The sequence below is a fragment of the Epinephelus moara genome, unplaced genomic scaffold, assembly GCF_006386435.1.
Source record: "Epinephelus moara isolate mb unplaced genomic scaffold, YSFRI_EMoa_1.0 scaffold283, whole genome shotgun sequence".
Classification (NCBI taxonomy): domain Eukaryota; kingdom Metazoa; phylum Chordata; class Actinopteri; order Perciformes; family Serranidae; genus Epinephelus; species Epinephelus moara.
The window spans coordinates 979-25,000 of record NW_026080461.1 but is presented as its reverse complement, the minus strand read 5'-3'; the positions used below and the strand labels follow the sequence as shown (position 1 = coordinate 25,000).

Below are 24,022 nucleotides of genomic sequence, written 5' to 3'. Positions count from 1 at the left end.
AGATTAGTTTCCTCAACAGGGAAGAGTCTCATGAAAGTGTTAATTAAGATTTGGCTGGTCATTCTTTCATGTCAGCTAATGCTGAACACATTTTACTGAAGCCTGAAGTTGGAAACTAAGAAATGCACTCGACAGGACTCGCTGCAGAATGATGCACCTGAGTGAATCGTTGAAATTGATTTTAATTAATTTTTGAAATTCATAAACAAGCTTTGGCTTTGTCTCCTTCCTGAGTGCAGGATGTAAACAGTGTTTGTTTCTCATGTGTCCCTGTGCTCGCCTCAGGTTCAAACAAACCCAGACAAAGTCAAAGAAGGACAGCAAACTGGACCTGTTTGGTTTCGATGATGCAGAGGCCCATCAGGAGAATAGCGCAGACAACGCAGACGGACGATCCAGTTACAAGATCCAGTACTTTGGCTTTGACGACATGAGCGACAGCGATGGCGCAGACGACGATGACGACGACGGCGCTAAAGAGAGGAGAAGGGCCAAGAAGGCTGCAGCCGCCAAGAGAACCCCAGTGGTTACTGTGGAAGATACACCGACCGCTGAGCCGCCGGATCCCTTTGAGAGTCTGGAGAGGCTGGAGAGTCTGGAGAGGTTTGAGAGGCTGGAGAGGCTGGAGAGGCCGATGGTTAAGGAGAACAAGAAGAACTCTGAGAGGCCGGAAAGCAGGATACGAGCAGGTTCATACATACACACATGCAGCTTACCTAACAGGGAGTTTTGTCTGTGTAACAGGGTTTCTAGTCTAACTGAAGACTTGAGGTCATTTGCTTTGTGTAATGTTGACATGTAAACACCAACACAGAGCGCCCACACCATCACTGATACACAGCGCTGTGTTTTTACCCCCATACCTCCAGCGTACACTTTGAACCCATCCTCCCACACAACACAACGCCCTAACACCACTAACAACCATGTCTCAGCTGAGCTCATCCTCAGCAGCCAGCAATTTTCCACTGTTCTTCTCAAGATGACAATATTCCAAATTTGCTATGGGTCACGTGTAGGGGTGTAACTCAATAGTTTCATCATGATATTATGTAGAGTGGGGGAGCAACAATACACGTACTGTATTTGTATTGAACCGTTGGGTATGAGGGTTTTAGTTCAGTACGCGTTACAAACCAAACTTTATGTTGAATTAGTGGTATCCTGTTACACTTGGAAATTAAAATCTACAGCTTAAACTGTGTTTAATTTGATCTTCTCAGTGCCACAGTGCTCAACAAGGCAGCCACAGGACGGGACAGACAACATGCTGTCCGCCCCTCCCACCACTGAGAGTGAGCAGTGAGACGCACTGGGAGGCAGCTATGCTAAGCTAGCTTGTTACAAGATAGTTAATAGCGCCATGACCAGACCAGCAACAGATAACCTACAGATCTGCTGTTTGGCATTGAATTATAAGGGCGATGGTGAGAGAGACAGAGACAGAGAGAGAGAGAGAGAGAGAGAGAGAGAGAGAGAGAGAGAGAGAGAGAGAGAGAGAGAGAGAGAGAGAGAGAGAGAGAGAGAGAGAGAGATAAAAACACACTGTGCCAGAGAACGAGCCATTGCACAGCTACAGACTCTCATTAGCAGCTAACCCAGTAGTACAGTTACATACACGACCACCGTGCCAAAGTACGAGCCGCTGCTCTACAACAGACTCTTTAACAGCCAAGCCAGCAGCACACACGGTTGCCTGAGAGCCGCTGCGGGGATACAGCCTCTCGTTCAGCAGCCAACATTAGCACCAAGCACACACCCATAGCAGTGATCAGGGTCACAGATTCATCTAGAAAGACTGAAAGGTTTGTTAGCTATACGGCTGTTTAGCTTGTGTTTATAAGACTGTGACATTTGAGATGTTTATTCACAAATTTATTTGACTGAAAGGGCTCAGAGGGCTCGTGGGACGCAGCAAACTGACCACTAACACACAGTGGGGGAAAGAAACGACACTGATACTATGAGCTCAGTAGTAATGTAGTTTTTATTAGTAGGACACAGAAATGGTGAAAAACAGTTGAACTGTCTAACTCCACAGTTCAGTCTTTCCACGTGTTTTCAGTAAGTAGTTTCTAACATTTAGAAAGTGTTAAGAAAAAAAAAATTCAGATTTTGCCTTACCCAGACTTTAATAAGTCCATTTCAGCCAGACAGTAGCTCCTGCTTTGTATAAAAACACACAAAAGGCCAAATTATGTTCGTTTTTATTCATTTAAAATTTTAAAAATCAAGGAAGTTTCTTTGGCATTCCTACTTTTTTTGCTGTATCGAAAATGTGCTGACCGGTGACACCACTGTATTATTTCCAACCAAAACTTGTATTTTGTGTACTGCTACACCTCTAATATAGAGTCTTTGGATAGTGATACTATGTTTGCTGAAATCCTGGAGTCTGCTAGCCTGGCTAGACCCAATTCGCGTTTTGCGAATTGGGTCTGGACACGGACTGTACATTTCCTCTGTTCCCAAGGGGCAGTATCAACGGCTGTCACTCAAAGTGCCCCTTCACGCAATTGGAAAGACGGAAAACCAATCGGAGTAAATGAAACGTATGACGTAGGCTAGCACAACGCCACTGTAAACAGACCAGAAAGCTGCAGTGGAGATGAGCTGTGATGATGTCTGGGAAAGAGTGTTGCTGTCTTTACGGATTTCCTCCTCACTGTGGACTCCGAACTTGGTCGCTTCACTGACCTGCTCCTCCATGAGAGCGACTAGCGGAGAAACAACAAAAGCCACTGGGTTTTCACTGAGTCCCATCTTTTTCCCCATCAGCGGAGCCAGTTGGTAAATTAAACTTTTACCACACCCCGTAGGAAGGACGGCAAACACATCCTTTTCTTCAATAGAAGCTTTCAGTGCAGCCGTTTGTTCTGCTTTTAAAGAAAATGTACATTCCAGTTCGTTCAACACATTTACCATCGCAGTTTCAAAATCAGTCGCCATGCTGGTTGTTTACGAAATGCATTCACTCCGCTCCTTGTCCTTCCTATTCTGATGACGTGATTTCAACCCGCCCCGAAGTAACTAATACTGACTAATATTAGTTTCAATTCAGGAGCCTGTGATTGATGTGAGATGATATCATATGCTCATTTAACACACTGAGTTACAGAAGCTTTATTTGGCCATCAGAGATAAAAATCAACCCATAAATAATTGTAAAAAAAATGTAACCAGTTAAAAGTGCTGTAAAGTTTGCTTAAAACTGAATATTGTCTTTTTCAGAATAAGGGCAGAAACCTGAATATTGTGTGCATGTAAACGTCGTCGGCGTGTACAGTCTGAGTGTGTTTACGTGGTCTGAACACGGCAACAGAAAATAAACTGAAAACCCTGAGAAACGTATGTATGTTTGTCTGCAGACCTCCTGGACTTCTCAGAGGACGGCCTCAGAGTGTTGGCCGGGGTTACCAGGAGGCAGCCTCCGGGCAAACCAGCCGAGAAGAACCCAGACACCTTCAGGAGGATCTTCAGCGCACACAAGAAGGTCAGACACAACACCACGTTCACCCACATCACTGCCAGGCCACACCAGATGTTATGTCATGTTACTCCTTCTTCACTGAAAAGATGATGCAGATTAATGACACATAGTCAGAGGGTCCTCACACTGCTGACTGATGCTAATTGATATTTTTTCTTTTCAATAAATCCCATGAAAAGATCCAAACCGAAGCCGTTTCCAAACCCGTAAACCCAGCACACAAATCAGACGTCTTCTCACCAACTGGAAGTACTCCATTTGGTTTAGGCGAGGGGTGGCGCCTAGGTAACGCCTGCAGGAGGCGGGACGTGATGCAGAAAGTTTGCTGCAAAAATCACAGTGTTTGGTTTACACAGCAGGTTTGTAATGTGGTTATTAACAACCGAGTCTCTTTCCGTTCCTTTAATATGTCTGACTATTTCGATTATGACTTTCGACAGAAGTGTCTGTATCTGGTTGTCTCTACGGTCAGACATTTTCATTGGTTTCTTCGTGTAAATCACCCTTTTCAGACCAGTGGAGGTGGTAACAGCGCAGAATTGGCAGCTGTGTAAAAGTGACAGCTGGCAGGGCGGGACCATGGACAGGACAGGTGTGATGTTTTGACGGTGTTTTATACACGCGACCCATTACAGGAGCTTTAAAACGCAGCGTAGCAGTTAGCAGCTAGCTAACTCATAAAAGAAGAACATATCCCTGAACGGTGAAAACAATGAAGTCAAGGAGCTCCGAGCAGAAGATGAGATAAGCTGCCATATAACAGGGTCGGTAAATGATTGTTATTGACATGTTACATAATTGCTCTGCCGACGCACGTCACACTAGAGGCCGACGCTGTTGACTTACACGTCAAGCCTCTTTTGCTTCTGAGGCGCCGGCCTGCTCTCTAAGTCATCCTCTGGAGGGACACGATGCCTCTGTTGTTTGTCTCTGTATAAAAATGCAAAGACGGTGTAAAGAAGGGAGTTCGTATCGGCTCTATAGCGCCATCTTTGTTTAAAAAGGGCTGCAGTCACACAGCAGAGGGGAGCGGCTTTCTCAGGGGCTTTACCCACTTATCAGTTAGCACAGTCCTCCCCTCTTCAGCTCTTCTCAAGGACGAATGTCTCTGTGGGATTGGTGGAGGCTGCGCAGGCATCGGCCACTATCAGAGGCAAGTTCTGCTGATAACAGTAGTTTAGAAAACAAATTCTCGGCGCCAACTCATCGGCCAAACTGATGCGTTGGTCGACCTCTGATGTGAAACACTCGAGTGAAATATTTGAGTCCTCAACAGCAAAACCTTCCCTCGTTAGGTTTCAAAAAGAGATCTGCATGTACCTGTGGGGACGGGACTTTCCACCTACGCCCAGTATGACTCAGTACCCTGTGTGTATGTGTATGTGTGTGTGTCTGTGTGTGTGTGTGGGCAGAGCAGAGGAGTTCGGTTCTGGTTTATTCATGGCTGAGTGAGTGGAGGCACTGAGTCGTCTTTGAACATCTCTGAACTGCATCTCTTTTATTCATCAGCGCTCTAATGGCCTGTCGCTCGGCGCTCAGTCTGACGGGGCCGACTGGATATCAGACTATTGATTTCATAAGAGCCTTTTTATAGTGGAGATCAGTGTCACTAATCCAGACCTGCACCAGTCTGAAGTATTTACTGTGTATGAACCGTCAGCGTTTCCTTCTCAGGGTTATTTTTGTGATCTTGCACGAATCTCAGTGCAATTAAGCCGTAAATCAGGTGCAAAACTTGGATTGAAAAGATAATTTGATTTTCATCTCGTTATGCTGTAGGAGCGTTGTTAATTAGATCTCATCGCAGTTTCTTTAGTTTGTTGTAACGAGCTCTGCGAGGCCTCTCTTCATCACAGCTGCTTGTTAAACAGGTTCGTTTTAGTTTGCAGCATTTTAACTGTCAGGAAAAGTGATTCATGATTATAATTAAGGAGACTCATTTCTGAATCTAAATTGGTTTCCTAAATGGGGATCTGGATCAGCTAGAAGAAAGCAGATGCATGCTTTTGGTTTTTATATTATAGTTTGCAGATTATTTATGATTTTATTCTCCTAATGGTGCATGGTCCTTTAATCAGGAGAAAGTCAGTTACTTTAGTACATCCACGTTTTCAGCCCTCCTTTAAAAACCCAGGAAGGCTTTTTCAAAATGTGATAACTTCCACTCAAACAGAGAGAAATCAGTTTGTATAACATTAGGTGTTAATTAGCAGCCCTGTAAGTGACCTGTGTTTCATGCTCTCAGAAGCTTTAGTGGAGGCAGAGATAACTTTGTTGGGAACTTCTCTCTCAGCACCTGCGGGGAACTTTTGAAGTGCCAAATGTAAAGTTAATTTCCTCTGCATCTGCCCGTTGCAGACCGGCTGTAAGAGTATTAGCAGACACATCGCCCGTAGGAGCATAATAATGTACTTAATGTACTCTCTCTCGTTCCCTCTTGTTTCACCGTAACTTTCCTCCCTCTCCATTGAATAATTTGCTCTCCTGTCTGTCTCCATCGCTTCCTCTTGACCACCTCGTCTTTGCTTTTTACCTCCCTGAATAATCTCCTCCACCTCACCCCCCTCCCCTTTGTTCTGTCTTTCTTTCTCCGACACCGTGCTTTCGGGCTCCCTCGCTCCATCTCCAGTTAACATAATTGTGAGCGAGCGCCGAGTTGAGCTCATTATAAAAACAATAGCCCCGTGAAGTGACCTGCCTACGGAGGAGTTGTCAAAACTCTGCCTCAATTACAGTAAACTGTGAGTCTGCGGCGTTGGCGGAGCCAGAGTGCTGTTAGGTTATTCTGCCGAGGATGCTGGGAGATATTGGATTTTACCATAATGACAGTGCGTAGATGGACTCATCCATATTTAGGAGGAGGTTTATTTGGGGGACGTTTTTATGGGACAGGCAGTGATGACGTCCATAACACTGACCCTCTTCACAGCTCTGGCGTGGCTCCTCTCACCGTTGTACCAGTCGTGTTTTTTTGTCATCCCACAAAAGATCTGTTCAGTCTGTCCATCATGTTTGTAGGTCAAACTCAGGCTGGGGATTGTTTTCTTATCATACCTCCACACCAGCATAGCTGTGGCCCGGAGACATTATGTTCGTAGGTTGTCTGTCCGTCCTTCCATTTTCCACCTGAAGGGAATTTCTTCAGTTTGGCACATAGTTCACTTGGACGAAGAATAAACGGCCTACCACAAAGACCAACTGTCAAATCTTACAACAACAACGGAGGAGAAACATGTTCATATACTGTAGACTGTATATTAGTATATGTTTCCTGCCCACAAAATCTCATGAACCCACAGAGATGAGTACTTTGTGTACTGAGTGTTTGTTGAGGTACATGGGATTTATTTTTACTTTATATTTTTATGGTGGTATCAGATTGTGTATCGAGAATCGTGGAATTTCACCGGTATTGGTATCGACTACTAAATGTCTGGTATGGTGACGTTTGTACCCACCAAGCAGTTTATCAAAAGGCAGTTGATAAATAATCACATTGATGAACTAAATCAATGAGTACATTTACATGGACAGTTTAATATTCCCTTTTAATTCTGAATGAAAGAATTTCTCTCACTTGTATACACTCATTCCTCTTTAAGGTCATTCCGGTCTTTCTGCACATGCTCGTTTCCTTGCCCTTCTGGCGCGATGACGTATATAGCGCGCATAGCAACGGGCTGAGATAGAGCAATCGGACTCGTTGCACTCACTGGTTTCCATTCGCCACAGCACGGTCTTCTATCTCCCTTCTTCGACCTTCTACCTCCCTTCTCCTCCTCAACAGATGAAGCATTAGCAGAACAAGGTTGTTGTCGTACTGCTGCTTCAAGAATATAAGCAAAACAAGCCTGAAAAAGGCACTAAGAACGGTGTCGTCAAGCATCTTGTTATCCGGAGCGAGGACTACAGTGTTTTCTTCCGGTAAACGTAAACACGTAACATCCACCCCGCCCCCTATCCAATCAGAAACCTTCCCTGCCCCAAACCTTGCGCGGCGATTAAACTGATCTCCCGTGTAAGCCCTCATTGGGAATGAATATTTCCCATGTAAACTACCTGGAAAGACTTTAATTCCGAATGATTTCATTCAGATTTATTTCATTCTGAATGAGAAGCATCATGTAACCACACCCAATAACTGAATAGTAAATGATTAAAGTTGTTTTTTAAAAGCTTGTGCGGTCGACTGTGACCAATGAGAAGGCAGTCTGCGGTTAACGCTCACCCCGTGATGCCAAATCAGCAGGAATATGGCCACACTCGTCCACCTTCCTCTTTCACTCTCATCTCTCCCATGCTGCTTAGCGGCAGGTGGGCGGGGCGGGTGTGGTAGGTGTCCGTCTGTGTCATTCAGATTACTGTAGGAGGCTTTTAATTCGGTGTGTTGATGTTCCAGCACAGCGAAGCTCATCCCCAAACTCCTCTTTTGTCTCTGCTTATTAACCCTGTGGTGCAGAATCCCCCGCCCCACACCTCCTCCACCACTCTGCTCTTCAGCCAACTCTCTTTTCTTTCTCTCCATCCTGCCCGTCCCTCTTTTGTCTTTCATTATGAACGCCCCGGCAACCACCAACCACAGGTTTGGCAAAAATATATCAAGAGGACAGGAGACGAGCCAAGGATGAAAGGATGAGGGTGGATGTGTTTTTATAAGTGTGTGTGTGTGTGTGTGTGTGTGTGTGTGTGTGTGTGTTTTTCCTGCTGTTTGATCAGTGCTGGCGGACTCTCACCAGTTTAATATGCGTCCAGTTCTCCTGTTTTCGTTCACCTCTTTCTGCTTCTCCTTCAGTTTCTTCTTCTTCCTCTTTGCAGCTGCGTTTATCTCCAACCTTGTTTCTGCTTTCTTCATCTTCGCTCTTATCATGCTTATCAAGTTCACGAGAACTGACTGAAAATACTGTTAGATTGTGAAATGAGGTGTGTTGTAATGTGGACACACACTGACCACTTTTATTGTAGTTTGTGTTTAAATAGAAAACTGTGGAGAGAGCACATTCAGTTAACACGAGACCTGTAAGGCGTCATATAAACAGAAGTAATACTTTAAGCCAAAAACATTACGTGTTCAACTTCTCAAATGTTATTTCTGACTACAAAAGAATTAATATTTCATCTTCTATTCAGTGTTATATTTGATAAAGTAAATATCCTCAGGTTTTGACAACTGCCAGTTAAACAGCTGAATTCCACAATGCAGAGATGTCACTCACTGGGAAACAAGTTTGTTGACTTCAGATTAAAAAGTCAGAGATTAATCTGCAATAAAAGATCATTAGCATTAAAATGGAATCAAATAAACTTCACAAAACTACAGAGATTGAAAAAAAAGAAGTGGATTTAAACGTAGCCCGGTCGAAGTTAACTGTAGAGGAGTCTCGATATAAATTAGATCATCTGCTCCGACTGTCATGGCTCCATCTCTGAGAGGGATCCTGGGTTCAAGGCAGAGCTCGAGATGGTTAGCTTTGTTTTCAGAAGCCGGACACCCATTAACCTGTAACTAACCAGTTAATTAAAAAAAAAAAAAAAAAAAGAACTCAAAATGATGTGAAATACAAGAGGCCTTATCTTTCAGTCGGGCGCTCCAATGACTCTGTGAGCTTTAGTGCATAATTTCAAAGCGCTATTCATTTAGAGGAGATGACATTTTAATTTTTTGTGATATAAATTTGTGAATAAATGTTTTGTCTTTGATTTTATTTATTTCTGTCACAAGGTGTGTCTGATGTTAAGTTGTCACCGTCCTGTACACGTCTTCCGTTTTCACTGGTGTAAATTACAACCCCAAATGCAAAGCCCCTTTTGATGGCTTACCGATAGCAGACAAAACAGAAAACAAAAATCTACAGGGTGATTTCCTGAACTTAAACTCCTAAATGACCCGCCAGTGTTTATTATAGACAGTTAAAACATGTTGTTGTGTTTCAGTCTTCTCGAGACATTTGTACATGTGTACTTCCTGTCTAACTGATGATACATCTGGCTTTTGTGCTCATGTTACAGTCTCCCACCAAAGCTGTGTACAACGCCAGACACTGGACGTTGGAGAGTGAAGAGGAGCCCCCTCCATCTTTCTTCTCACGATCACAGGCAGCTGCTGTAAGTTCTCAGAACTTGGTGTCACAGATGACTTTGGTCAGTACCAAAAAAGTATTTACGTTCCATATGCAGCCCTGTGTCTAAACCCATTTCACATCAACCCTCCTCCATTTGACCAGGCGCCAGTCTCAGCAGGAGGATCCAGTAAGGAGTCCCCTGACGCTCAGAAAGACGACGGCGTTTTTAAGGCTCCTCCCCCTCCTCCCAAGGTCACCAAGTGTGTCACCCTGCCCACAGATCTCTACCAGGATGCTGTCACTGCACTCAAATGTCGCAAAGAGCACAAGGAGGTACACGGGAATGTTTAATTTGACAACAGTTTTATTCATTCCACTTAGTAAACTTTCTTTCAGCCTGCAGAGTTACTGTAGAATAGCCTGTATAGTCCTCCCTCTCCCACATCCCTGTCACTCTATTAACTAGTGTTAGAATAAGAGGAAAGGGAGTTTTTAAAAAAGGTATTTTTTCCACTCATTCCCCCATCCCTGTGTTTTCCAGCTGTATACAGTCGTCCAGCATGTGAAGCACTTCAATGACGTGGTGGAGTTTGGAGAGAACCAGGAGTTCACTGATGACTTTGAGTATCTGGCTACTGGTCTGAAGAGTGGACAACCTCTCAACACACGCTGCCTCAGGTAAGATCCCACCGGCACGCCCTCCCCGTGCACTGCTGCTGTGGTCTACGCTTGGCTCATTACATTTTTACTTTTACGCATTCAGCTGAGTTAGACCGCCTCTCTAAAGTAGCATAAAAGGTTATATTCTTTCCACCATTTGCTGATGTCGTGTGTGTGTGTGTGTGTGTGTGTGTGTGTTTGTTTCTGCAGTGTGATCAGCCTGGCTACACGCTGTGCCATGCCCGGCTTCAGGATGCACCTCAGGGCCAGAGGGAAGGTGGCTCAGGTCTTTAAAACGCTCAACGACGCCCCACAGCACCCGGTAAGGATCTGTCAGTACACATGAACCAAACACACACAGGTCACTTTGCTACAGATGGAATGAGACACACTAATGAGCAGATATCATGGAAGTATTATGGTTATTTTTGATTAATCAGTCATGACTGCTGCAGTTAACCTTCTCCTACTGAACGGACTGAAGTCCCCAAAACTGGAGAGGTGATTGGTCCCTGTCAAGTTGTTACACAGTGTCATTAGGCTTAAATATAGATTATAGATTGGTAGAATTCCGCCCCAGGCGATGATGGGAGTTTGAAGGAATTAATATGCTGTCTGTGGTCACTAGGCCTGTCTCAATATTTACATTATCGACCTATTGTTCGGTATATGGACATGACATTGATCATTTTGCCGACCTCGATACTGCCCGTTGTCACAAAGCTGTAGAAGTTCAGCGTGTGTGTGAGTGACACAGCCGTGAGAAATGTCTGAAGTGGATTTCTGTAACGATGTCATCCTGTTCTGCAGAATCTGGCTCTGTGTACGGCGTCACTGATGTACATCCTCAGTAGAGACCGGCTGAACATGGATCTGGACCGATCGTGTCTGGACCTGATGATCCGGCTGCTGGAGCTTGACCAGGACCAGGGGGGCGGGGCCGGGACGGGGACAGACCCCACGGCTCAGTTCAGCGCCCGAGAAATCGCCAAGATGAAGGAGAAGATCAGGAAGCTCTGCGACACCGTGCACAACAAGCACCTGGACCTGCAGAACATAACGGTACTGAACGCATCCTGTGACTGACACGGGGTTTGAGTTCTGTGTCAATCTGCATCACTCTGGATCGTTTAGTTCCATTTCACTCAGAGTTTCCTGCAGAACTGAAACAGCATTTAGAGCGTTCCACCTCTCCACTGAAACCTCTGACTAATGATATCCCTCAGTCAGGTTGACTCACAGCCACCCACACATGTCAAGATATTTCTAGCAGCTGAAGATCGTTTATGATGTAAAACATCTACAGTAAATATCAGGGTTTGGTGTCAGTGTCTTACAATCAAAGAGGGAAGGTGCTGCAGAGCTGTCATTTCATACCATCAGTCGGAAATCTGAGAAAATATATTCAGCTTCTAGAAACCAACCCAGAATGCACTGCAGCGGTATCATCACACAGTCACTGGAATGTGCACCACATCAAAGACTGAGATGTGACATGTTTATAGATTGAAGCTGACCTCTTTTGTCCCTCCTCTCTCCCTGTAGACGGGTCATCTAGCCATGGAGACGTTACTGTCTCTGACTTCAAAGCGAGCAGGAGACTGGTTCAAAGAGGAGCTGCGGCTACTGGGAGGACTGGACCACATAGTAGATAAAGGTTAATGATATTTTTATTGATTTCTATGGACTCAGAATAAATATTGATGCCGATGCGCCTGGTTTCTGATTCTGACTCCCTCTCCGTCTTCCTCCCTCCACAGTGAAGGAGTGTGTTGATAACTTAAACCAGGAGGATGAGAAGGAGAAGATGATGTCGTCTCTGTGGGGAGCTGAGAGGTGTTTACGGGTGCTGGAGAGTGTAAGTGCCGCATGGACCACAGACCCAGGAGCCCTCTCTTTACACAAAGGATGAGTTACAGTTGGAAGTGTGAAATGAAGCGTGTGGAAAACCTTGTTTATGTTTTGGAATCGCATCCTGTTTCCTCCGGGACTGTTCAGAGGCCTGTGCTACGAAGCCACTTCAACTTACCCAGGATATCTTTTCATTATCTGGTTTGACTTGGTTGTTAATGGCCAGGCAACATCATCAGAACCGTGAATGAAGTACTTCATATCATATGAGCTGAAAGAGTATCAAAAGTGTCTGTGAGACAGTAAAACGTCAGTGGTGTGGGATGTAAACAGTACTCTGGAAAATGTACAAACATAGAGAATACTATCCAAAAATTCATCGTCGGCCGAGACTTAAATTACCTGTAGGTATCACTGAGCTCTGTGTGGCATTAGTATAGAGGGGTTTTTTTGCTGTGTAGTTGGATGATGACGAAACTCCTCTGAATATGTCACATAAACACTTTAAAGTAACACCAGACTGTTTCTGGAGTAAAGGCTGGAAAAGTAATTAATGACTAATGAGATCTATCCTACTAAAATGTTGCATTTAAATAAAGGGAGCCTAAAACCTATCTTTTTGGGCATCCACCAGCTCACCTGACAGAGTAGGCGCCCCATGTTTAAAAGCTGGGTCCTTGCTGCAGCAACCGCCGTTTCAATTCCAACGCACGGCCCCTTGCTACGTCTCATTTCCTCTCTCTCTCTCTCTCTCTCTCTCTCTCTCTCTCTCTCTATCTCTCTCTCTCTCTCTCTCCCCCTCCCCCTTTCAAGCTGTAGCTGTCATATCAAATGAAGGCAAAAAGCCCCAAAAATAAAAATAGCAACACTGTCACTGCTGACTAAAATAAAGTTTGCAGAATTTCAAATTCTGCTGAAATCATCTCGGTTTGTTAGAAGCTCTGTTTTAAACCCATGGAAATAAAGCCCTGGAACAATGAAATGATTCTCCTGACCTAGAACAGCATACAGGCCCCTCTTTTTTACCCGAGACATTTTTTTCTTCAGTGATCTGATTGGTCAGAGGTCCTGTGATCTGACACTCAGGTTAGCTGTTCAGCATCAGTTGCCATGGTGATTTGTCCCGGTAAAAAGAGAATTTGCTTCGTAGTATTGAAAACTGAGAGTTATTAACCCTGAAGTTTCCTCACTAACTCCAAATACTGCTTCGTAGTACAGGCCTCTGCTCCAGCTGGGTCTGTTCAGGTACAGGTCTGTCATTTAAAAAAAAAAATTATTTTCAGGTTCACGTTGATGAATCGCAGGTTTGTTTGAAGGCAGGTGCAATTTTTTGGATCTATAAGGATCCACTGTCACAAACAACTCCGGAGCTGCAACAAAAAGTCAATTAGTTGATTCTTTGATCGACAGAAACATAATTGGCAACTATTCTGATAATCAGTTAATCATTTTCAAGCAAGAAAAGCTAAAACTGTGATTCTTCCAGGTTCTCTTCTTTCCGTGGTTTGACGTTATAGCAGTTTAGTATATTTGAGACATTTGATGAAGTCACTTTTGGCTCTAGGGCATTGAAGGAAGCTTTTCTCAATTTATCAGTAGTTGGAGAAAATAGCATACTAATCAGTGACATACATAACATACAAACATAATTGTTAATTATAGCACTAAACAACACAAATTCTTGTAACGCTGGGTTCATACTGGATGCGAATGCTCCACGACGCAGAGCCTCACAGCCGGCTCGCAATGTGCAGCAATAGTTTTGGCATCTTGTGTATTTTTTACTTGAGCCACGAGCAAATCTGGGAAGAGGACACACTGATAATCTGAACGTCCAGGTGAGTTCACAGGACAGTGACATTGATTAGGGCACCTCCACATCCAGTGTGAACAAGACGTAACCTTGGACCCAAACCAACACGTGCAAAATGCCACAAACAAGTGAAAAACTGATCCACTGACAATTGAGAGTTGAGTGATAAAAGTTGTATGTCTAATGAATGATTGTTGTATATGTTTGTGCTTTTATTTATTGAACTGGGAGCTGTAAACTGAATTGCCCACATGGCATAAATAAAGTTTTCTGAACTGAACTGAACTGAAATAATCCTAAAAGTAAGATGTGGAACAAAACCTGCTTTCTGAGGAAGAAAGTCATTGTGTCTGTGTTTGTGTTTGTGTACGTGCAGGTGACGGTCCACAACCCCGAGAACCAGAGCTACCTGATCGCCTACAAAGACTCATCACTCATCGTTTCTTCTGCAAAGTGAGCACGCACGCACACACAAACACACACACACACTCTGTGTCACTGTGTGTCTGAAAGTGTTGAACATGAAAGTGTGTGACTCCAGTCAGACAGGATCCAGCATGACTTTGTATTGACGGATATGATCAACACAACACTGCTGGAATACTGAATAACTTTTCATCACCCTACTCTTCATCATCTTGTTGTGTCTTTTCACTGGAGAAGTTTAGTGTCCACTGATGGTCAAAAGGTGTCTTCAAAGTTCAGATGAAACAGCGTTTCGAGAGTACCTGGCGTCAGTATTGTGATGTGTTTCAGAGTGAAACTGTGTAAAACTGGTCGTGTCATAACAGTGAGGACCTAAAAGTTTTTGGCATGGTGTCCTAACTGTATGTGAGCGTCACACTGTGTTACATCGGGCGCTCTCTGTCCACACTGGATCTGTTAAATATAGAAATCCATCTCGTCAGGTAACCTCACACCTAGCAGGTGTCATCTCAGAGTAACTACTGTAAAGATGGATGAGTACGTACCTCCTTATTTTTCATACTCACAACAATACTATCGTGGGTAACTTACACATATCACTGTTGTAGTTCCCAGACTGCACCGTACCACCATCTCCACTTTGTAAAACAAGCTCTGCTGAACGTCCCACACAGTTCTTACCAGAAGTGTTCATCTTCCTGATGATCTCCCTCCAGCCAGATACCAATTTTTTTTTTTTTTTTTTTTGTGTGTGAAATAAGGAGGAGGTATCCTGGAGGTAATGACATGCTCTAAAAGGGTTAAAAAGGCATTTTTCATTTCATCTCAACTTCAAGATTTTTCTAGAGGACACACAGAATAGTTGTAGTATGAAAATGTACACATACAAAGATGCAGAACACATCAGAACCCTTCAGAAACTCAGATTGACTCAACTGTACAACTGGACTGTATGACTGTGTGTCTTTATAATTCTGTGGTNGGGGGGGGGGGGGGGGGGGGGGGGTTGCTTGTTCTCCTTCTTTTTTGTTGTTTCTGAAGTTGAGTGTTTCCAGCACATGTTGGTATTTTTGTCTTGGCTAGTAGGTGATCGAAATCTTGGCTTTGACAGCAGCCTTAAGCTCATCTGTAATGTTGGGTCTGGTGTCTCATCTTCCTTTTGACCCCATTGATTGTCTCTGGGGTCAGGTGAGTAGGCTGGCCAATCAAGCACAGTAATACCAGACCAGCATCTCCATAGATCTCCTGGTAGACTGCTGGGGTGACTTTGGACCAAACACAGTGGACCAACACCACATGGCACCCCAAATCATCTCTTGGCTTCAAGCAACTTGGATTCTGTGCCTCTCCACCCTTCCTCCAGACTCTGGGACCTTGATTTCCAAATGAAATGCAAAATTTACTTTCATGTGAAAAGAGGACTTTGGACCTCTGAGCAACCATCCAGTTCTGTTTCTCCTTAGTACCCCAGGTAAGATGCTTCTGGTGTTGTCTCTGGTTCAGGAGTTGTCTGACACTTGTAGCCCACTTCCTGGACACTGACTCCAGCCTCCGCTCCTTGTGAAGCTCCCCAAGTTCTTGTATCGGCTTCGCTTGACAATCCTCTCAAGGCTGGGGTCATCCCTGTTGCTTGTGCACACTTTTTCCATCCAGTCAACTTTCTGCGGCTTACCATTCTCAAGGAGGATGTCAGTGAGTGTCTGCTGGGCAGCTGTGAAGTCAGCGGTCCTCCCCATGATTGTGGTTGTGTGTACAGAACCAAAGTGAGATTAAAGGCTCAGGAAACCTTTGTTTTGAGTTAATTAGCTGATGTGAGCTCTTCTCAGGACTGTGTGAGTCTAGCATATATATAGCTTTCACTTTATTTAAAATAACTAACAAGGAATATTAAACTTTTTCCACGATATTCTAATTTTTTAAGAGGGCTGTGTGTCAGCTGATGAGGAACAACTTACAGAAATTCTGTCTCATACAGATTTTGTTGTTAATGTGTTTTCTGTTAAAAACCAAAATATCTCAAATATGATTATCAGCCTCATAAATACAGAATCAGTCTTTACCTTCTCACTCCTCCTCCTTCACCCTGTGTGTGACCGGACCTTGGGGGGGGGGAGATGAGGATGAAGGCTAAGTGGGTCAACAAAGAGCTGCTGTTTCAGAGGGTGACACAGGCCTCAGTCTGAGCATTCAGCTGTCCTCGCTGTTAACTCAATTAACCCCAAATCCCCGGGGTGAACGAGAGAGCACTGCCACCTAAACTCTACACACACACACACAGAGTGTATACATGTAACCTTTGCTTGAGTTGACTCCAAGTCTTCCTCCTATCATTTACTCTTTCCCTCCTCTTTCATCACTGATCCGTCTCCCTCCTCTGTGTCCTCGTCTTTGTCACTCTACCCGCTGCGCTCATTGTTTCAACCCAGCCTCACCCCTCTGCCTCTCGGAGTGTTTCAGCTGTCCGCAGGACTAATTCAATAATCCCCCAAACCAGCCTTTTAGGCAGCAAACACTCGCACACACAAAAGTCCTATTGCTCAGTGACTGTCCTCATCTGCGTCCGAGCAGGAACAAAAACTTTTCTTGACACACAAAGCTCTGGTGTTTTTGCAGCTCAGGCCGTACTCCTGGTGCACAGTGGACGCAGAAGCACCGTGAAGCACACAGATTGTCCGTGCGGTGCTGCCCGTTTCCTCTCGGCGTCCATGTTAACCAGTCGGGCTGTTCACACAGGATGCGCCGTGTCCCGGAGCTCCGTGGTCTGAGCTCTGTGGCCCAAGCTCTGACGTCTGGGCTCCACAGCTGGCCCGTGACTGTTTCAGCGTCTGGTCTACATTTTCTGCAAGTGAAAAATGACATCATACCCCGAGTGTGTCTCCTGTTTTCATATCCGTCATCTCTTAACTGTCACTTTGTCCCATCCTGTCTTACTGTCGCCCTCCCTCAGTTCTATAGTGACAACCCTCTTTTCTTTTTCCTTTCTCTTTGTCTTTTCTTTATTTCCTTCCTCTCACTCCATCCTGGCGTTCAGACTCTGCTTCTGCTTTCTGTTCAGGCACCGCTGTCATTAGATTTAATCTAGTTATTTACATCAGGCGGCTGACCTGCTTCACCCCCACTTCTGCTGCTGCAGCCGGCCTGTGTGTATGCGTGTGTGTGTGTGTGTTTCTCTGAATGCTGCTCTGTTTTATGATGGAGTAGAAAAGGAAAGAGGAGAGTCGAGTTGAGATCGACGCAGGCCTTTGGTCAGATACTGAATTGGTGACACTAATCTTGAAACTGTGCTGATTGTATAGATCTTCTGTGTGTGAAGCATCCATGTTTTAGACTTTGTAGTTTCTTTGCAGCAACATCCATATTTGAAGCATGAGTCTGGACAGACATGGGTGTAAACTGTAACTGCAACTTGACAGTTTCACAGGGGGACACAACTGCCAGGGGGGAGTTCCAGTTCTGATTATTAGTGGAGTATTAGGGTCCGTGTAAATGCACCTCATGTCTTGTCTTGCAGCTGGCTTTAAATTGGAGCTTCATATAAAGGGAGTTTTTGTTAAAAACAAAAATAAAAGTTCTTTAAAGGTATTTTGGATCCTCCATCTTGTTTTTCATGTTGTCAGTGTGCATCACTTTGATCCAGACACACTGGAAATGTTTTAGATTTTAGTACGGAATGCTGTTTTTGACTGTTTTCCTATTCCCTCTTCCTCCCTCTCTTCCCCCCTCTCTGTCTGTCTGTCTCTCTCTCTCTCTCTCTCTCTCTCTCTCTCTCTGTCCATCTGTCTCTCAGGGCATTGAGGAGGTGTGAGGAGATGATCCAGCGTTACAGCAGGGAGCTGAACTCAGACGCAGCCGTAGGGAAAGCAGTGGAGGACTGTATGAGGGCCATTATAGGCGTCCTGCTCAACCTGACGCACGACAACGGTTAGCAAACACGCACACACACACAGATTAAAAACACACTTTACTGCAGCTGGTTGTTGGCACATAAACATGTTTACAGGAGTTTAACTGGAAACTAAAAGGTTGATAAATTGATTTAGTGAGAGTCATTGAATTATTACAAACAGCTGACCTGTGATTGATTACAGTATGTATCTTTATATGTTAACCTGTGTGTGTGTGTTATTGTGTTAATGTGTGTGTGTGTGTGTGTGTGTGTGTGTGTGTGTGTGTGTGCATGCAGAGTGGGGCAGTACGAAGACCGGAGAGCAGGAGGATTTAATAATGACAGCTCTGAACTGTGTTCTCAAAGTACCTCAGTATCTTCCACAAGAGCAGCGGTTCGACATCCGGGTACTGGTGAGTCTCACACACACACAGGAATAACAATATGTGTCCTCAAAGTTCCTGCTGGAGGATGAAGGGGTGTATAATTTAAAACTTTGATGCTGTCCATCAGTCAAAGGTGCTCAGAATCTGTGAAACACTAACTGTTACAGAAGGACGGACCCTTTGTCACACTGTTAGTGAGGTCGCTGCTGTGTTACATGAATAACTCTGAGTGTGTGTGTGTGTGTGTGTGTGTGGCGTTCAGGGTCTGGGCCTGCTGATCAACCTGGTGGAGTACAGTGCCAGGAACAAGTACTGTCTGATGGAGATGGAGATGGAGGGAGGTCAGGGTCCCTGCGACTCCACCGTCCTGCTGAACCCTCAGCACCAGGACATCACCAGCAGCGGCCCGCTGAGCGCTATCGCTGCTCTTGTACAGGTACGCTCCAGCTCAGCGTGCGTGCGTGCGTGTGTGTGTTTTGTCATGTAAATGTCTTTTTGGCTTTGCTTGCCTCCACTGGTTAGTAACATTAGCCTGGGCCGCTCTGTACTGCGCACCACCCAGGTTGGGTTGGAGCTTATGTTAGCTAGCTAGCAGCACTGCTTAGGCTTTGGCGCTATCCATTTATTCACACCCAAATACCCTCGCAACGTTTTAAGTATATGACGGTAAACTGAAGAGCAGTAAAATTAACCTGTACACCAACATTTTCTCAGTTGTTACCAGACTAACAGTTAATGTTTGACATCCATCAGTTACAGTAATCTTCTGTGGATAACTGTCCCTGTAACGTAACACTGTGGCAAATTCTGTAGCTGTTAATGTAACGTAGCTCTGCTGTGCACCAATATGTGACAACAGTTGTCACCATCACGTACGTTTCTTCTTCTTCTGTCTGAAAAGAGTTTGAACCTTTGAGTTTGAATTATATATTTAGTAAGTGAAAAATTACATTGTGACAGTGTGATTGAACGTTCGGATCATGACTCCAAAAGTTTCCATACCTCCAATCCTCCCACTTTAAATTATTCTGCATTTCTGGACATTTTATTGTAGGTCCTTGAAAAATCTGGGGAAAAAAATCTGAAATTTTGTCCATGAAAATGTCTGAAACGTAAAGATACTGAGAGCCCTCCATTCTCATATCCAGCGGCAGCGAGTTCCTCAGTTTAGGGACATAAAAACTGAAGACACTCACTGCTACTTTTATGTGACATGGATTTGCAATTTTTGTCAGAATAGTCGTTGAAAACACAGAAAGAAACAGCAAACTTAACATTTGAGAAGCGAGAAAACAGGAATGTTTGGTCTTTGTGCTTCATAGATGACTTAACAAGTCAGCAATTATCAGATAAGTTGAGCTCCTAATGTTCAGTTGATGGCGTAATCCATTAATTTACTTATCACATTAGTCCTTCTTCGGGTAGAGCAGGCAATGACCAGTGAACCAGCTGTTGTAGTTTTCAGTAATGTAATATCTAGTTACTGTAGGTTTGGTTCTGAGATATATGTCTGCCTCCACCCCAAAATTATGGAGGTGAGTTTAATTTCACAGCCCTGAAGACATCTATCCACACAAGCAGCATCGGATCAGTGAAAGCATCATTTACATGTTAGACTGTAAATTAATAGTGGTGTTATTCTGGGTGCTCACGATTCGTCTCGTCAGTGTTTTGCTCCGTAGTGCCGTGGCGGCTCCGTTTCCCATGAGCACCATTAAAGCTTCATTTAAATCGAATCATCCCGTGTAATCGGATTTGGCTGATGGTGTTCCAGCGAGGTCAACAGAGGAGTCAGCAGCAGCAGCAGCAGCAGCAGCAGCAGCCTGATGACATACAGACAGTAACAAGACACAAGAGAGGAGAGGTGGAAATGATTTCTTGTAAAAGCAAAATAGTCAGGAGCAGATACACAGACAGGATGTGACTTCTTCAGTCATTTCTAAGAGTAAAAAAGATGGAGTGAGCTCTGACTTCAAGCTTCAAGAAATAACTTTAAACACATTAAATGTTGAAGTGAAAGAGTAACTTCAGTATTTTTAACCTGGACTCAACTTTCGCTTGTTTTTTGTCTAAGTGACTGATGGGAGCAACAATTTTTAAAGATCAATTTTTAAAGATTCCACTGCTGTCCGTCCGCTAACAGTGTTTGTTTTTGTCACTGACAGGCTCAGATTGTTATTCTAAGTGTCTGACAACATCATGAAAGGATCCCGACAGAGATAGAGCTTTGTGTTAAAGAGTAAGATCCTTTTTGTTTAACCAGAAACAGCCCTGAAAAACAAACAAAAAGGATCTAACTCTTTAACACAAAGCTCTATCTCTGTAGGGATCCTTTCCATAATGTTGTTAGACTCTTAAAAAAACAATCTGAGCCTGTCAGTGACAAAAACAAACAGTTTTGGCGGATGCACGTGACGATGCTCAGTTGCCTGCAGGGATTACTTTGCAGCTGGTTCCCGCAGTTATACTTTAAGCCGGCACAGCTGCTTGAAAGATTTCACTGAGTATATTAAAACTGTAAAGTCAGGTGTTTGTGAAGCACCTTTCAAACAAGTCCATCAAAGCAGAATATAATGGAAAAAACCCAGACAGTAACATAAACAGGAATTCAGATTCGCTAACTGTTAACATCCGTCTTTGTGTTGGTCGTCCTCAGCTGTTTCTCCAGCGGGAACGGGCCGCCATCCTGGCTGAGGCGCAGACAGATGACCTCATCAAGGAGGCGCCGAAGCCTGCACTGGACCAGAGCGGGGAGTGGCAGGAGACGGGCGGGGAGATCCAGTGGGTCGCCAACGACAACAACACCGACAAACAGGAGGATGAAAAGAAGGAGAAGGAGAAGGACGAGGAGGACGAGGAGCTGGACCTCAACAAAGGTAAAGCCACGCTGTTTTTTTTTGTTTGTTTTTTTTGTCTAAATTCAAGAATAAAAAACATGATACCTGAACATGGTTCTTCTTTCCCCATCCTCATCCTCCTCCTCAGCTCTGCAGCACGCAGGGAAGCACATGGAGGACAGCATCGTGGCCTCCTACACAGCACTGCTGCTGGGCTGCCTGTGTCAGGGGAGCCCGGTGAGTGACACACACACACACACACACACACACACACACACACACACACAACACCAGAGATGGCAGATATAGAAGCGATGCACCGAGTGCATCTGCAGCTGAAAATAAATGTAATAGTAATAGAAGCTGAAAAATAACTAGTAGCAGGAGGAGTTTAATATTTTGTACCCTCACGGTGCTCCTTCCCTGTTCCTCCTCAGTTTTAGGTTGTTTATCAGACAGACTTCTCCTGTAGATCAAAGCTGGTGTTCTGAATTGTAGTTGGGGTGCCTCTGGTTTCTTTAGGCCAACACAGTCAGCTTCAGCCTGGCTCATAGCTGGTAAGATCTTCAGCAACTCTGCGGTGAACAACAGTCAAGAGACAAGCAGTGAAAACGTTGCATTAAACAGATGCTTTATTCCATCTGTGCAGCCAACGCAGAACACGGCTCCTTTTAAAGACGCTGTACTGGACCCGGAAGTTACATGGCACTGGGCCTGATTATGGTACTTTTCTAATCAAAAACACACACAGGAGAGTCTCACTTCCCGTAGATTGCGTCACGGACACATGTAACCTGTCTTAAAGGGGAAGGCTTGGCCGGTAGCATCAGTCATGGAAAATGAGAACCGTGAGAGTTTTCCTTTTGTATCAGGCAGTAAAAAAGTTGTCGTATCACATGTGAGAGTTAATTTGCCGTACTTGACATTGCACATCCTGCGATGCAGTTGTTGCTCACACACACGTTGCTGCAACCATGTATTGTGCTGCTGCCACAGAATGAAACCAGTGAGCTCTTTGGTTTAATGATACTTCATTATATTTGTAAGCGCGTTTGATCCGCTTCATCCAACTGAATCCTCTACACACACTGGATACACTGCACGCATGAACATGCATTACATACATACCGGTACATATGGAACCTGAGGCGTGCGCAGGATCACAGTGTGCACTTATAATTATCAGTGTTTAGCTGTAAATAACACGCACAACACAATCTCATTTAAATGTAATGTCAATTTTTTGATTCTTAATTTTGTGTGTATCATATTTTCTAACTCTCTCTCTCTCTCTCTCTCTCTCTCTCTCTCTCTCTCTCTCTCTCTCTCTCTCTCTCTCTCCCCCCCCCCACCACCACCACCACCACCAGTTGAATGTGACTACTGTGAGAGATAACCTGCCCAAAGGAGATTTCTCCATCATGACAGAAATGCTGAAAAAGTTCCTCAACTTCATGAACCTCACTGTGAGTCGCAGCTCTGATGATACTTAACGTTATCCCATGAGTTATGACGCCATGTTGCCTCCAGTGGTTTATATCGAGCGTCACTGTGGGGAAGTTTTCTAAAATGACGCTTTACGTAAATTAAAGCTTTTATTAAAGCTGAAAACGATTTGCTTTGGCTTGGTGACTGGAATCCCACCCACTGGCTTCACTTCAGGTAACAGGTGTAAGAGGTATTGGTGATTGATTTGACTGACCAGTGGTCTCTGAAAAACAATAAAGAAAAAGTGTGTGTGTGTGTGTGTGTGTGTGAATACGATTGTTGTACGCAGACGTTTTAATGAAGTGACCTCTCCTCTCTCTGCAGTGTGACGTCGGCACCACAGGACAGAAGTCCATCTCCCGGATCATTGACTATCTGGAGCACTGCTAGAGAGAAGCCTGTCTCACTCTCTCTCACACATGCACACACACACACACCACAACCATCTCCTTCATTTTCATCAACGCCATCATCATCACCATCACTTTGTTATTTTCTTCTAACATACACACATGTCTTCATCATCATCATCATCATCATCATCATCATCCTCTCTGTGTTGTGACCAGATGTCGCCCTCATCCTCCAGTTAAAGAAGTGCTCTCCTTGTTTTCATTGTGATAACTGATGAGTCTTTTTCCCTGAAATCGACCTGAGATGAACTTAAATTGATTCTGACTTAATGAGGGATGCCCCCCTGCCACACACACACACACACACACACACACACACACACACACACACACAGTCACACACACTTATTTTATTTTGCTTTTATTAAAGGTCCAATCCAAGGCAGTATTTTATTTTTTTCCACACGTCCTTTATTTATAGAAGCTGCCCCAAATGATGTTTTTTCGGGCGTTTTTAAATCTGGTTTTTAGTTTTGATATGCCCCCCCCTCCTCAAAGTTTCCCACAGTTCAGCTCTTTTCTCACCTGCCCCCCCCACCTCTCTTCATCCTGTGAAAACTGCCCACCTTCGTATCGATTGGTGACAGATTGGAGTGGAGTGGAGCAGCCATTTTCTGCAGCCTGTCATCAAAGCCTGGCGGCCCTGCGCTCTGCCTCTGGAGCTCATAATTGCCAAAACAACTCAAGTGGTTAAAAAAACAACTACTGACCGA

The 24,022-nt window shown here is 44.4% G+C and overlaps 1 protein-coding gene across 1 annotated transcript; it reads left to right on the top strand.

The window, feature by feature from the left end:
* Positions 1-285: 285 nt before the first annotated feature.
* Positions 286-23,693, top strand: LOC126387212 (wings apart-like protein homolog; the record flags this gene model as incomplete). Its single annotated transcript, XM_050039755.1, has 17 exons — positions 286-689; positions 3,369-3,493; positions 9,497-9,592; positions 9,712-9,882; positions 10,091-10,227; positions 10,420-10,531; positions 11,020-11,271; positions 11,755-11,866; positions 11,970-12,067; positions 14,250-14,326; positions 18,087-18,220; positions 18,483-18,598; positions 18,834-19,007; positions 21,228-21,447; positions 21,557-21,645; positions 22,779-22,874; positions 23,221-23,693. Coding segments are annotated over 17 exons (2,479 nt in total), but the record flags the coding sequence as incomplete, so codon positions are not given.
* Between the last annotated feature and the right edge of the window lie 329 nt (positions 23,694-24,022).